The following is a 14816-nucleotide window of genomic DNA, read 5'->3' as shown; positions in this document are numbered from 1 at the left end:
GGATGAGAGCCAGAGATTAATAATAGCTAATAACCAAATGCAGAGTGGTGTATAAAAGTGTTAAAAGGATATGTGTATGTGGCGGAGGTGTGGTCCCGGGCGCGGCTGCAGGGGTGGAGTGGTGCAGTGGGCTCAACGGGGCGGTGCTGGAAATGCCGGTGAGAACAGCTGATGGCGATTTGGACTGATAATGGTTTCCTTCCCTTTTTATAGTGAGACGGAGAGGAGCGGAGGGAGAGGGAAATCAGCTGGGACCGACAGCTGTCAGACTGTGTTCATATCATAACCTGGGAAAACTATAAATAAATGTGGAAGCTGGTGATAAAGACCTGTGTGTGTGTGTACCTGTGTATAGTGCATTTCACAGTGTATAGTTGCTTACAGTGAAAATATCTCTAATTAATATATTGCTGTTCATAATTTAATGCCAAAAATTCCTATTTAGCAAGAGACCAGATTATTGATACATTTTTCATTTTTAAAGCTACAAGGAATCCCTGAAAGATGCTTTTCACCATTTTTTCATCAGAAAAGGCCTTTAAAGTTATTATCAGCCAGAGTAGAATATCTGTCTTTAGAATATTTAGAGTCAATGTTGATTTCAATAATTGAAATCTGTAAAAATGACCACAAACTACTTAAAATGTACAAACATCTTTGGTCAGAGGTCAAACAGTAATCCACACACCCACCCCATTGATCTTTTCCCCCTCTCAGTCTGTGTTTATTTGTCCGAGTAGACAGAAGTCTGCAAATAAGGTTCAAGTGAATGAGGAGGTGGGGTGACTGGCACATGCTTCCAATGATAGGGAGCACACAGGCCTTCATTATTTCCTCAGTCTGTCCTCGGACACAGAGGAGGCAACATGGACCTGTGGGCCGTGCTGCTGCTCGCTCTGCTCTCTGACACTTTGGCTTCAGACGGTGAGTCTAACAAAATCTACTTTTGACTTCATAGAGTAGCTTTGTGCTCTGTTCAGGACCCTGCTTCAGATCTGATTTGGGACCTATTGCGTACAAATTTGGGTGCTAAAAGTTGAATTATGTTCATTAACTGTTGTATTAAAATGTCTGACGCATAAACTTTGAGGCACTAACAAACAATTTGCTTAACAAGTAGACATATTTATTATTGTCAGTACAGCTAATAAAAAACAATTCATTTGATTATTTTCATAATAAATTAATTATTTTGTTTCCAAAATGTTGTTAAATATGTGGAAAAATGAGTAAAGTCTTTCGAGCACTTTGTTAAATCTACAAAACTGTAATCATTTTGAATTATTACAACTGTCTTTTAATATATTGCCTAATTCACTGTAAGATTGAGTTTTTGATATCCCATGAGTCTGTGCCGCTGGCATGCAGTCAAAGCCTCATGGGAGCTGTAATCAAATTTACGTTTATTAACCAAAGGAGGAAATGAATTTTGTTCTGAGGTACAAACAGCGGAGAGAGGGAATGACTGAAGCATGTTGTTTTATCTCCAGAGTCATGTTTGGACCGCTGCGAAAATGGCTTTGACGCCCGGAAGAAGTGCCAGTGTGACTCCATGTGCAAGTACTACAAAAGCTGCTGCTCTGACTTTGAATCCACCTGCAATATGATGAGTAAGAAACCTCCCTGCTCATTGGTTCATTCATTCTGTTAAGAACTCACAGGTCAAAAATGGATGTTGACATTTCTCTCACACCCCCCTCAGCTCGCGGAGACACATTTCAGTTTGCAGAAGACGATTATTACGATGGGCAATCTGAGAGCACGCCTCAGCCCACACGTCGTTCAGCACGCAACCAGCTGAGGCCTACACAACCGCCGGACTTCAATCCCAGAGCGCAAGAACGCCCTGAGACCACGCTGGAAATGACCAGACCGACCAGACTGAGAGTCTCTAACATCCCGCCGACACGTGCGACACACCCAGACACCCACACATTGGAGGACTCCATCACGACCAGCGCAGCAACCGAGGTGACCACAGTTCCTGCCACAGCAGCCACCACCGTGGCCCCTGACCCAGATGCTGAGGTCTGCAGTGGCAGACCTTTTGACGCCTTCATGCAGATCAAAAATGGCTCCATCTATGCTTTCAGAGGTCAGTGAGTGAATTCATCTGTTACAAGACAACCTTTCAGGCTCTGTCATGGTCTCGCTCATGTTTGAAAGTAACAAATAAAACAGCATGATCGCTCTGGCTTTGTTTTCCAGGGGAGTACTTCTTTGAACTTGACCAGAAGGCAGTGCTCCCTGGTTATCCAAAGCTCATTAAGGATGTGTGGGGCATCAGCGGGTCCATTGATGCTGCGTTCACCCGCATCAACTGTCAGGGGAAGACCTACATCTTTAAGGTGGAACCAAAACAAATCAAATCCAATTATCTTTGTAATTTTGATCACTTTAATTGTTTGCAACTCTCCAAAGAAATCAAAAGCTCTAAGAGAACAAAAATAATAATTCAACAATAGAAAAAAAAAGATAATTCAACACAACAATAAAGTACTGTTGGGCGAGGAGCCATATTTGGTGACTTAAGTGGACATGAAAATTGGCCTCCTCGTGACTCACTGGGAGGTTGTAGAAACACATGGATTTCTCCCAGCTAATCAGCAAAGATCAGCTTATGTGACATTATTGCATCTGACCAATCATTAAAGGCCTGGAACATTTTAAACTTCCAATCAAATTCTTCCTGAATTTAGGAAATTGGCTTTCCCCCGTACCTACTCCCACACTTGTGGTTAAAGCATTAAAACTAACAGGGGTTGGCAGGGCTGCACTCTGATATGTGTGTTATATTTATGAAAATTGCCAGTGTGAAACAAGGAAAATGTTCAAAAATAAATCCTCCTTTAAATATGTATTTTATTCTTATAGTCTTTTGTAGAAAAAAAATGCTCTAAATGTGTGAGGAACCATATATGATAACTTCAGTGACTTTGCACTATAAAAAAGTAAAAAAAAAACTTTGAAAAAAGTTTGCTTTTTTAATTTCCTCCAATAACACTCAAATTTTCCATTTCCATGTATTTCAATGACTGCCTTATAAAGGGCAAAGCCAATATTGGAAACATTATGTCATAGTTTAGGTTTAAAAGTATTTTAAAAAGCTAATCTACTACAAATTTGATGTTTACCCATGTAGGGAAACAAGTACTGGAGGTTTGACAATGGCGTGCTGGATGATGATTATCCCCGATACATAAACGTTGGCTTTGACCGGATTCCCGATCATGTGGACGCAGCGTTTGCCCTTCCTGCCCACAGCCACCACGGAAAAGAGAAGGTCTATTTTTTCAAAGGTACAACCAGACGCTTTGGTTTGCATACATCTCCAGCTGTTCCTGTAGTACTGAACATCAGTGGCTCATCATACCATCCTTTCTGCAGGTGACCAGTATTATGTGTATGAGTTTTTGCACCAGCCATCTCATGAGGAGTGCATCAAAATGTCTGAGAGCTCTCCGTCCACTCCCTTCAGGCGCTACACTGATGTGTACTACAACAACTATGAGCGTTTCTTCGGCGAGCTCTTCTCTGACCGTGAGTTGTGCAGTTATAGACCTATTTGTGCAGACAGGAGTCACACGTGTGTGTGGTTTAACTTATTTTTAATCTTCTGCAGTGCCTCAGCATCATAGTAAGCACCACTTTATTAACAAGGACTGGAAGGGTCTCAGGTCTCCAGTGGATGCTGCCATGGCGGGCAGAATCTACATCAGTCCTTGGAGGTCGACGCGACGCCGCTACAACAGCCAGCAAGACCAGCAGTGGGACCAGCAGTGGGACCAGCAGTGGAACCAGCAGTGGGACCAGCAGTGGAACCAGCAGTGGAACCAGCAGTGGGACCAGCAGTGGAACCAGCAGTGGGGTCGGCGGAGACAAAATCGTTCACCCTCCTGGGGCTCCTTTGCTGAGCAGGGAATGAACATGGGGCGGGAATTTGCTGAAAGAGGGATGGAAATGGGTATGAGACTGGCAGAGAGGAGGATGGAAATGGCAGAGAGGCTGGGACAAGGCTGGGACAGACGGTGGGATCAAGACTGGGACCAGGACAGACGGAGAGATCGTTATGGCCAGAACAACAGAGGCAACTATGACTCCAGAGATGACCGATACGGCTACGACTTCCAAAGGGAGATGCCCATACAGACCGTCTACTTCTTCAAAGAAGGTAACAGATTCAGAATGGGACGCACCGTATCAAACAATGTTTCTGAAAATGTATTCAATCATTCATTTCCACTGCCTTACAACATGTGGTTAATTGGTTATTTTGTAATTCATAGTAATATAAATTAGAAAAGCAGCCAAGCATTGCATTTAAAAAGAACAGTTTAACATTTTCTTTGTTAAATTAAGCAACAGTTTGTAGATTTCAGTCCATATTGACATGATAGCATCACACAGTTGCTGCAGTTTTATCGGCTGCACATCCACCACATCCCAAAGGTTCTCTCCTGGAGATCTCGTGGCTGTGGTCATTTGAGTGCAGTGAACTCGTTGTTATATTTAAGGAACAAGTTTGAAATGATCTGAGCTTTGTGGCATGGTCTGCTATCCTGCTGGAACCAGCAATCAGAAGATGGGTTTGCTGTGGCCATAAAGGGATGGACATGGTCAGCATTAATACTCAGGTAGGCGGTGTTTGAGAGGCCCAACGTAAGCAAAGACACCACCACCACCCTGAACTGCTGGGAAAAGGCAGGATGGATCCATGTTGTTTTTTCTGACCCGGCTATCTGAATGTTTCAGACTAGGCAACGTTTACCCAAGCTTCTATTAGCCTCAGTTTCCTGTTTTTAGCTGGCTGAAGTGGCATCCAGTGCGGTCTTCTGCTGCAGTAGTTCATCTGCTTCAAAGGGCTGAGCGTTCAGTGATGCTCTTCTGCATACCTTGGCTGTAAAGAGTGCCTTTTTTGAGTTACTGTTGTCTTCCAATCAGCTCGAAGCACTTTGGCTATTCTCCTCTTTCCGCTGACATTAACAAAACATTTCACACAGAAAATGCCACTTCCACACTCCAACACTCCATCTGTTTGTGGCAGAGGGCTGCCCCTCCCTGAGCCTGGTTCTGCCAGAGGTTTCTTCCTGTTAAAATTGAGTTTTTCCTTCCCACTGTTACCAAATGCTTCCTCACTGGGGGCTGTCTAATTTTGGGGGTTTTCTGTGTTTTGCTGTAGGGTCTGTACAATTTAAAGCACCTTGAGGTGACTAACAACCATGCGACAGTCAAAAAGAACCTAAATCACCTTTCTTCACCATTCTACCCCTAACTAATGAAGTTATCAGTGAGTGTACATTAATCATTACAAAGTCAGCTAGAGCAGAAGGAAAGAGAAAAGGCATATCCCATGAGTTACTGTCTTTATTTCAAGGTTTCCTGGGAACTTTAATCAAATCAAATCCATTTTAAGGAAGATGAGGATGTTAAAGAAAAAGAATATCTCACGCTCACAGCAAAAGCAGGGCCGTTATTAACAGCAATGCTTATGAAGGCTAGTACAATAATGGTTAAATGACTAAATAACAATGATGATTTTATCATTGTTCAAATATTGTGTGTTTGGTCTTCACACTGCTGGCACATAAACTAAGAGCTGAGTCACAGCTGTAGACGGCAGACAGCTGGGGGAGGCAACAGGAACTAACGTGCTCGGCTCTCTCTCACCACACACTAGTTTCATTACATTTTAATGCTGTATATAGTTCATACAGCAAAAAACAGATGCCTAACATTGTTTCTGTTTTATACTTTACTCCAAGTGCATTTCTGTTTGTAATCTTTACGTCATATTCAGTGTCATTCTGGTTTTTGTTTAACCACTACTCCACACACTATAATAATAGTATAGTATGTGTACAAAGCAGACAATATGAATACTAACTGTGACTGGTAAGCATGTGTTGAGTGAGTTTTTGTGTTTTCTAGATAAATACTACAGAGTGGATATCAGGACTAAGAGAGTTGATCCTGCTGTTCCTCCGTACCCCAGATCCATCGCCAAGTACTGGCTCGGCTGTTCGGACACCCCTGGAGCAGAGAAGAAGTAGTTTCCAGAATTTTAGTTTGTTATTTTGATCAGTGTAACCCAGTTAGCGTGTAATAGAGCTGTTGTTTTTACTGCAGTAGGCAGTGGTAGGGGTTAAAAGTGTCGAACATGCGCAGTGTAACACACAGCTAGCTGACTTCAGCAAATATTGGTGTATCGGTGAGAGTCCACATGCAGCTTAGGGCCAAAGTTCAGCTGGCTGACTTTCAGTCAGCTTTATTAAACGCAGCTAAAGTGAAAAACACATTTAACAGAGAGACCCAGAGACAGCAACGTTTATCCGTCTGAAAGCTAAACTCTGTTAATGATAATTAATCTGCAATTATTACTGTATTCATTACTTATAGTGTATTTTGAATAATGTATCTACAAAAGCCAAAGTGTTTATTGTCTTTTTATTAATCACGGTCATGTTTATACAGTGAAATAACAATACTATAAAATATTAACACAGACTTCAGGGGAGGTTTAATTCACCAGTGGTCACAAGCAGGGCAGCAATGTGTTTCTAACCCCACAGCAGTGTTCGTGCGCTGTGGACTCGCAGGAAACTTTAACATTGGGTCACAGAAGTATAAACATTTTTACAATTCCAGTTCTCTGACTGATTTATACGATAGAATAAACAACCCTGCCGGGCTTTTCCCTCATGTGTAAAGCATGTACTGATTCTGAGTGAATCGCGACTACAATCTGTTACAGCCTGTTCTTACCTGAGTTTCATCCAAGACTAATAAAATATCCACAGAGCAGCAGACTCAGACTTTCCTCACACTTAACTGAATCAATCAAATTAATCAAAAAGTTCATCACACTCATTTTATTATCTTCTGGGAACCCACCCAGATGTTCATCACTGCTTCTTTTTCCACAAACTTCCACTCTTTACTTCCATTTATCCTTTCTGACTATATAAGCACAACAGGTGCAGATATTACATCTGTCCATCCATCCATCATGGGGGTGCTGGAGCCAATCCCATGGATCGTCACACATTCACACTTTCAGCCTATTTAGATTCACTAATTAATCTAACATACATGTCTTTGGGCTGCGGGAGGGACTCAGAGTACCCAGAGAGAACAGAAAGGCCCCAAAACAGCCAATGGATTCAAACCCAGGACCCAGCTGATGTTGCTCCTAAAGCTGTTGGCTAATGAAAGTCTAAATGCAGGACTTTCACCCACGAGACTGTAAGTTTGTGCTAATGTAAAAGTAAATATTTTGATTTTTAGGCTTAGATTAAAATAATACTAAAAAGAGTAGTTTCAGTTTTCAGTTGCAGTTGTTTTTAGGTTAAACCAGAAACACTTGGTTACAGGTTTAGGGAAAATATGTTTAGTGAGTATTGAAAAGGCCTGAAGAAAAACTAAGTTGCAAAGATAAAAATTCATAACAGCATGATCGGTCAGTTCAGGGTCATGGTACTGGGGAAACATGGGTTACAGTGTGGGAACAACACCAAGGCAACAACGGACTGTGTAGCGTTCTTGTTAGAAAACACCCTATTTTCTTGTTCCATCTGTTGTTTGAAATTTCATTAACGGTTGCTATTTTTAAAATCACAATTTCTCTGTTATTTCAGTCATGTGAGCTGCAGCTGCACAAATCTCTCAGAGAAGCTTTCCCCATTGTTCAGTTATAACTGCAGGATAACAAACATGCGGCTGTTTTTCGATCAGTCCTGCTGACCCGTTTTCTCAGAGGTCACGAGTTTTTGATCTGGACATTTTCGTACCAGGGTTCATCAGTCATACTGACCGCCGCTCCTTCGTTGGTGATGATTTCAATGGGGCTTGCGCCATCTCCCACGGGTCTCAGAGTCCGGTAGGAGCTCTCAATTTGTTCTTCATGATGCGGGGCAGCGTGCTGCCTTTCGTCTCCTTCGGCCTGCAGATTAGACCCCGAGTGTGCTGACGCCACTTCAGGCACGCTCTTTAAAATGGACGACAGCGGCCGTTTTGGAGTGCCACTCTCTGTTGGCAGTGTACCATTCGATCCAGCTGCATCAGAGGAGTTGTGGGAGGAGTGCTTCCTCCTGATTGGCTTACAAACTCCAGCCTCCCTTGTAGACGGTCCTCCCTGCTCCCAAACAGCCGCCCGAGCTCCCAGCTTCTTCCTGGGTGGTTTGATGATGCCTTCACTCCCCTTCAGCTTAGGCCTGTCAGACTCCTGCTCTTTTTGCCTCTGGAGGCTGCCCAGTCTTCGCAGCATCGCCTGAACGGGGCCCTCAGAGCTCGGCTCTGTTTTTGTGATGGGCTTACCCGCCTTACCCACCGTCACATACACAGTGGTGACCTTATGAGAGCCCCCTTCTTGAGCATCAGAGGCGGACGATGTCCCTTTATGAGCAGCTGTGTTAGACATAGTCCGTCTCCGTCCTGATGCTCCAGGAACCTGCAGGGTGGACCTTGATGGGGTTCTGTCTACTTCCTGGTCAGCCTCCTCACAGTTTAACTCCTGACTGTCGGTCACATCCACTCCATCTTTCTCCTTCTCGCCCTCAAGTCCGTTCCCCTCCCCAGTTCTAGCTGTGCTTCCCTGACTTTGCAGGGCCGATAGCATCAAAACCCCCCAGGATGATTTGGGTTTGCTGCGAGGGAGAGCACAAGGGTCCTGAGCAGAGCCACGCCTCTCTTTGGGGCTGAAGCGGGTGCCTTCTGCAAATGAGACGGATGGCCGCTTGGCCTTGGCAATGCTGGAGGTGCGAGGGATGTTAAAGGGTGAGGAGATGTCCTCGCTGCTGAAGCCCGATGGGTCTAAGAACATGTTACACTTTGAGCTCATCTCCTGGAACTCACCGCCCGCCACAGCCGGGATGTCTAACAGAAACAGAGCAAAACATCAACCAGTGCCAGAAAGAGTTTTTAAAAGTGGCAGTTCTACCTTGCACCAAAAGAGGGCACTATAAACTTTGTTAACTGGTGAACTTTATTTTTGCCTCTACCTTCCATTGGAGGGACGCAGTAAAGAGCCTCTCCCGTCTCCTCATCGCTGTCGAAGGACGATCCCTCCGTCACCCAGCCAGAGGAAGGAGGCTCAATGAAGCTGTGGTTGAAGGTCAGCTCAGGGTCATGGTGTGACACTGTGTGTGTTTACATGAGACACAGAAAGCAGATTAATTTAAAAAAGAATAATAATAATAGAACTAAATATCACAGCTTCTGGTCATAATTCATGCACACAGTAGACGTTTTAAAAGAATTCAAATCTTAATGATGATTAAAATAGTCTTTTTTGTACTTTTATGAAGTTTGTATACAATAGTTGCATTACACTGTGAGCACTGTGAGTGGCAAGACTGACCGGTGACACGAGGAAGGCCAGAGGACCAGGCAGAGATACACGGCAGGGCAGCGCCAATGTTTGCCAGGACGCTATAAACGTGATACTTCATCCGAACCAAGAAGCCGCCATCAGCTACAGTTGTACTACGACCAAAAGAAATCATGTAAAGTTATGTAGAATGATAAACGTAGCCTGCTTTCCATGTTTTACCGTCTATGCAAAGTGAAGATAAAATGCCTAAAAGAAAGGTAGCTGCTGACCTGTCTTTGTCTCTGTCACCAGCCGGGCGTCCTCCACAACACAAGCAGCAGCAAACTACAGCAAGAAGCAACAGGAGCAAAGGAACCAGCACACCCGCAAGCACAGCACCTCTGTAACCTGTCATTCAACACACACACAAACACAAACATGTAAGGGAAAGTACAAGACACACTAATGTACACATTTATACACAAAACTGACAGATAACTGAGTGGATGGATGGACGTACTGTTAGGACAGGCTCCGGTCACAGAGTCGCAGGCCACCCCCTCACCGCAGTCGCAGACAGAAGAACAGTTGAAGCCAAACCGGAGGGCAGGGCAGCTGTTGTTACAGCTGGAAACATCCATGAGTCACAGTGAGTAAGAAAGTTAAATCAAGATTTTATTTTAGTACTGGGTGAACACATAACGATGACGTACAAGCATCACAGAGAAGAAAGTTAAGGGGGCCACGTTTTCCATGTTTTAACCTACTAACCTCAGATCGTACACTCAGGGCAAGAGAAAGAGTGAAATCAGAAAAAACTGATCTTTAACTGATCTGGGAGTGCAGTTTAACTATTTAAAATCTTAACCTTTGATAAAAGCTGCATCTGCAACAGTAAGTCTATCCAACAGTAAGCAATGCTTTAATTTTCTCACCTCTCTCCCTGGAAGCCTGGCGCACAGACACATTTTCCTGTCACATGATGGCAGTTGCCATGAAAACAAGGACTACACGTCAAGAGGCAGGCGTCTCCAAACCTCCCGTTAAGGCAGCGCTCCTGACACCTGGACGAGGACAGAAAAACGAGGACAGAGATTACTAACACACTTACACTGTTGGCGGTACAAACTTTCCATCCTCTATAAGCAGACTGTTTTTGAGCTTAAGTGTAATAAGCAGTGCTCACGTTTTACCACATGGATCATTTTATTAATTTTGCATCTTTAGGCAACTTAATCCATAAGTTTTAACTCTTCCAAGCAACTCTTTGAATCCGTCATGTTCAAGAGACTGCAGTACAGTTGTAAGCAGTGAATAACTTGGACTTTTTAGCAGATTCATCTCTTTTTGTTAAACTCAAATCATCTCTTGTCTTCTGGGTCTGACTTTCTGATTATGTCTCTAGTCAGCGAAATGCGCTTTGACAGCCAACTCACAGATGTCAGAGCCTCCCACGAACAGCTGTGTGCACAAGTACGGAAGTGTTTTCAGTCCCCAGATCACACCACAGGATGACAATGGAGCTTCTGACAAAAATAACTATAATCTGTGACAGACAGACAATTTACTGATCGATTGATTTTTCAGTTTGAGCTAAAGCATATGAACCACACTGATCACAGGATGCTTCCTAAGATCAGTGAGGTGCAGGCCGCTGATCATTTTTATTCTTTTTTTTAAAATAACACAGTGATTAAGTAGCCAGTTATTACATTTTAGCATTTCTGTATATTTAGAACCCCAATTCCCAAAAAACTCAGAAGTAAAGATGGACAGAGGTTCAAAAAATTGAGCCATTAACTTGTGGAACAACTTCAGCTTTGACTAATTTTTTATCTACAATACAGAATCTGGAGAAATCTCTGTGTGCAAGGGACACTACCAAAAATCAAAACCCGTGATCTTCGAGCCTTCAGACAGCACTGCATTAAAAACAGACATGAGGGATGCTGCAAAGCCGTAAACATGACCCTTTCACAACATTTTTGAGATGTGTTGCTACCATCAAATCAAAAATGTGTAAATATTTTTCTTTAAATTGCATTTTCTATGTTCTACTGTGACTAAAATGTGAGTTTATGAGATCTGCAAATCATCACGCGTCCTACTTTTTTGGAAATAAGGTTTTAATTTGAAAGCTAATTCTTTCCTTTTACCTATTAATTGCTTTGATTATGTCAAAGTGTAAAAACGCACCAAAAAAGGTGAAAAATAATGACTCGTAATGTACTTTGTAAAGCAGTTAGTTGTAAATAGTGTAAATTTTTATGTATTGTTGCTAATGTTTCCCCAAAATATGCGCGCGCACCTGGGTCCAGTCCATCCGGGATCACAGCTCTGACACAACCCAGTTTTTGGGTCACAGGGTTCATTGTTCCTGCATCGTGGACACCCTTCTTTGCAGCCATCACCATGGAAACCAGATGAACATGGGCGGTCGCATCGCGTACCGTTCCAGCCCGGCTCACAGGCTGCACATGTGCCATCGATCAGAGAGCAAAGCTGGTTGTCTTTACAGTGACCACAACTGAAGACAAGGGATAAAGTTCAGCAGTGAGAACACACACATTCACGTGTATCCACCTTTCTTGCCACACACACACAGTCGTGTTTTTATATCCTTGTGGGGACATCTAATTGATATGATCCTTTCCCTAGCTACTTACCCTAACCATCAAAAATGAATGTCTACCCCTAACCCTGACACTAAATCCACATTTTAAGTCTCACAAATGCCTTCGAACACATGGGGACGGGTTTTTCGTCCTCATAGGGGTTGTTGGTCCCCACAAGTATAGCAAGCTTTCAATTTTTGGTCCCCACAAAGATATGTAAACATGATATACACACAAACAAACAGAGACACAGACACACACACATTGAAACCTACCTCCTTTTACAGTCAATGCCATACTTTCCTGCTTCACAGGGCTGGTTGCAGAAGAGGCCCTTGTATCCTGGTTGGCACAGACACGTCCCACTCATTACGTCACAGCTGCTGTGTTTGAGGTCACATTTACAACTCTGGTCACAGCTGGTTCCCCACATGCCAGGCTTGCACTCGCACACACCATTGCGCTGATTACACGGGGACTGGTTACAGTCGCACGGGTTTGTACACCTCATCCCCCAGTGCCCCTTGTGGCACTGACACTTGCCTGTCTGCTGGTCACAGCTGGGGCCTACAGACCCACCGATATCACACTGGCACGGTTTGGCACAGGTTGAACCTGAATAGCTGGTGTCGCAGGTGCAGTTTCCGTGGATGGGGTGGCAGCGCCCGTGCCGGGAACACCTGCAGGTTTGCTTGCATAGTGGGCCCCAACGGAGTGGGTGGCAGGTGCACTCGCCAGTGGCTGGATGACAGCGCCCGTTAGGATAGCACTTACATATCTGACGGCAGTCTGGACCCCAGAACTCAAGAGGACAGTCTAGAAAAAACACACCAGTGAGTACATAGAGAGCTATTACTAGACTAAAATATAGTAATTATCATCACTATAATGTTTTTATATTGTTATTTTTCTTCTTTCTTCTACAACAAATGGACGTTTTAACTCACTGGTTTTGCACTCAGCACCATAGTAGCCAGGTGGGCAGCGACATAATCCAGGATATAAACAGATCTCACCCTTCAAACAGGCCTGCTCACCCTCACATACAGCTGCACACAAACACAAAGAGAAAACAAAGCCAATGTAGAAGTGGTAACAGCATAGGAATAATAATCATTAGAATACTAGAACTTACGTATTGTGCACTCTTTTCCCTCCTGGCGCCATCCAAGGCAACAGAACAGGTTAGAGGGATCCCTAAGAATTACAGACATCATCAAATCAGCTTGATAAATCTGAAACCTTAGTAGAAAAAACACTCCAGTGCCTGCATTCAGCCATGTCATCCTAAAGAAGGACGGGCCACACAACCCACAAGCCAACAGTACAATCTCATGGCACTAATATTCATCACAAGAACTCAAAGCCAGACGAAGGCCGCCAAAAACGTTAATTCGGTAACCCGCTGTTGCCACTTAAGACTCAAAAGCCAGTATGTGCGAGTGAAGGAAAAGCTGGAGTTTACCTTATATCCTGGCAGACGTTCTTCCCAGCAGGATCCAGAGTGTGAGCGCAGGCCAGCGAGAAGCAGAGCAGAGCACTGAGAGCTCTGAGGAGAAGCTTCATCTCCAATCTGAAAGCACAACCAGGGACAAATATATTCCCGTCTTTATTTCTGCTCCCAACTTGTCTTTGTCTCAACTCGAGGGGAGAAAAACAAGGGGCAGTACCTATCTCTCAGCCTCCCTCCACCCTTCCCTCCACCCTTCTCTCTTTCTGTCCGGTGAGTCGTCTTGTGGCTCCAGCGTAGCCAGAGAGGTCGAAGCCCCCGGGTTTCCTCTTCCCATTTCCTGGGGAAGTCAGAGCCACTTCCTTCTATTCAGCCAGACACAAGAGCTTTTTAAAGATGGTCGAACACTAACACACAAAACTCGCCGTACACAACGATGGGGCGCGTACGAACAAACACACACGTACTGATGGTCACCCTTTTGTCAGAATCTATTGCAGTAGGTCTTACAGGAGATGATGAAGGAAGCCTTTGTCTTCCTTATAAGTCGTGAAAGTCGGTGAAAAGATGCCCATGTGATCAATTTGAGATAAAGTGAAAGCTTATTCAGCATTCTTTGTTCCTTTTCTTATGAGGGTAAAAAAAATGAACTGAGATTGTTTCACTTTTGTAAATATATTCTCTGTTTAATAGATGTTTTTATTGAAATCTCAATGTCACACATTTTCAGTTGTTTTATAATAAAATTCACTCAGATGGCAAATAACACCTTAAATGTGTTTACATCATAAAAACAAACAAAGAAAATGCTCCATTACAAAGATGCTTACAAAAATAAATTGCCCACAAAGGATGTCAGGAGAAGGTGGCTTTACTCAATGTTCATTCATTCTCCCTTTACACATGCCACTGGCCTGCCTGAGTAGTTTCTACTACATTTAGAGGGAACAGAGGGGTTCATTTAAAGTGGTGGTGCTGAAAGCACACGTTTAGGGCACCACCATCAAATACCCGAATACTGATACATGATTGATTGATTTTTACACTACGAGCACTAAAATAAGGCTTATGGGGTTAAGATGCACTCTCCTAACCTGCACTGCACTCACTTTTCTGTTTCCTTGTGCATAGAAGTGCTTCAGATCATTTAACCTCCTAAGACCTGAACTCTTCCACGGCATGCATTTTTAGTTTCTCTTTGATATTTGGACATATTGGGGCCCGATGAATGTAAAAACAAAGAATTACCAGATTTTTTTTTCTTTATTTTTGTTTTTAAGAAAAATAAGAGCCACATATGAGGATATTCATTTAAAATTTTGATAGAACAGTAGCAGTATAATGTCCTCGTGAGTGGATATCAGGCCCTTGTAGAGCAAAATTGAGTATTTTGGTCTAAGTAACCCAAAATGTGATGTCCACATATGTGGATGCCAGGTCCTAG

The 14816-nt window shown here is 43.4% G+C and overlaps 2 protein-coding genes and 1 long non-coding RNA gene across 5 annotated transcripts; 2 read left to right on the top strand and 1 right to left on the bottom strand.

The window, feature by feature from the left end:
* The first annotated feature begins 789 nt into the window (after positions 1–789).
* On the top strand, positions 790–6429 carry vtna (vitronectin a). Of its 2 annotated transcripts, XM_005915904.3 has the most exons (9): positions 790–924; positions 1491–1610; positions 1703–2095; positions 2209–2348; positions 3143–3299; positions 3388–3540; positions 3623–3784; positions 3821–4171; positions 5929–6429. In XM_005915904.3, exons 1-9 carry the CDS (start codon positions 867–869, stop codon positions 6048–6050), a joined length of 1656 nt encoding a protein of 551 aa, XP_005915966.1. In that variant the 5' UTR covers positions 790–866; the 3' UTR covers positions 6051–6429. The 2 variants fall into 2 exon arrangements, with proteins under 2 accessions (XP_005915966.1, XP_005915965.1); XM_005915903.3 differs by having other exon boundaries at positions 3623–4171.
* scarf1 (scavenger receptor class F, member 1) lies at positions 6429–14659 on the bottom strand. 2 transcript variants are annotated; one of them, XM_005915906.3, is made up of 12 exons: positions 13593–14659; positions 13388–13495; positions 13058–13119; positions 12870–12971; positions 12198–12738; positions 11616–11834; positions 10243–10371; positions 9828–9934; positions 9598–9715; positions 9356–9480; positions 8997–9134; positions 6429–8871 (listed from the first exon to the last, which is right to left on the bottom strand). In XM_005915906.3, the coding sequence occupies exons 2-12, from the start codon at positions 13486–13488 to the stop codon at positions 7757–7759; spliced, it is 2757 nt and encodes a 918-aa protein (XP_005915968.1). In that variant the 5' UTR covers positions 13489–13495; positions 13593–14659; the 3' UTR covers positions 6429–7756. The 2 variants fall into 2 exon arrangements, with proteins under 2 accessions (XP_005915968.1, XP_005915967.1); XM_005915905.3 differs by having other exon boundaries at positions 13388–14659.
* LOC121814077 lies at positions 9374–11522 on the top strand. The gene is made up of 4 exons (XR_006054051.1): positions 9374–9500; positions 9620–9710; positions 9802–9956; positions 10258–11522. It is a non-coding gene; the product is annotated as an uncharacterized LOC121814077 (long non-coding RNA).
* Positions 14660–14816: the final 157 nt, after the last annotated feature.

This window comes from Haplochromis burtoni, unplaced genomic scaffold (genome assembly GCF_018398535.1).
Source record: "Haplochromis burtoni strain Fernald_Lab_line unplaced genomic scaffold, NCSU_Asbu1 Contig_15, whole genome shotgun sequence".
Classification (NCBI taxonomy): Eukaryota; Metazoa; Chordata; class Actinopteri; order Cichliformes; family Cichlidae; genus Haplochromis; species Haplochromis burtoni.
This window is presented reverse-complemented; position numbering and strand designations above follow the sequence as displayed.

What these genes read in the sequence shown, in the direction of transcription:
- vtna (XM_005915903.3), top strand. Translation starts at nt 867, where the DNA reads ATGGACCTGTGGGCCGTGCTGCTGCTCGCTCTGCTCTCTGACACTTTG. An exon ending in ATCCACCTGCAATATGATGA is followed by an intron (nt 1,611 to 1,702) that starts GTAAGAAACCTC and finishes CACCCCCCTCAG; the next exon opens with CTCGCGGAGACACATTTCAG. An exon ending in CGGCGAGCTCTTCTCTGACC is followed by an intron (nt 3,541 to 3,622) that starts GTGAGTTGTGCA and finishes AATCTTCTGCAG; the next exon opens with TGCCTCAGCATCATAGTAAG.
- scarf1 (XM_005915905.3), bottom strand. Translation starts at nt 13,488, where the DNA reads ATGAAGCTTCTCCTCAGAGCTCTCAGTGCTCTGCTCTGCTTCTCGCTG. An exon ending in CCAGGCTTCCAGGGAGAGAG is followed by an intron (nt 9,935 to 10,242) that starts GTGAGAAAATTA and finishes GGATGTTTCCAG; the next exon opens with CTGTAACAACAGCTGCCCTG. An exon ending in TGGCCTTCCTCGTGTCACCG is followed by an intron (nt 9,135 to 9,355) that starts GTCAGTCTTGCC and finishes AAACACACACAG; the next exon opens with TGTCACACCATGACCCTGAG.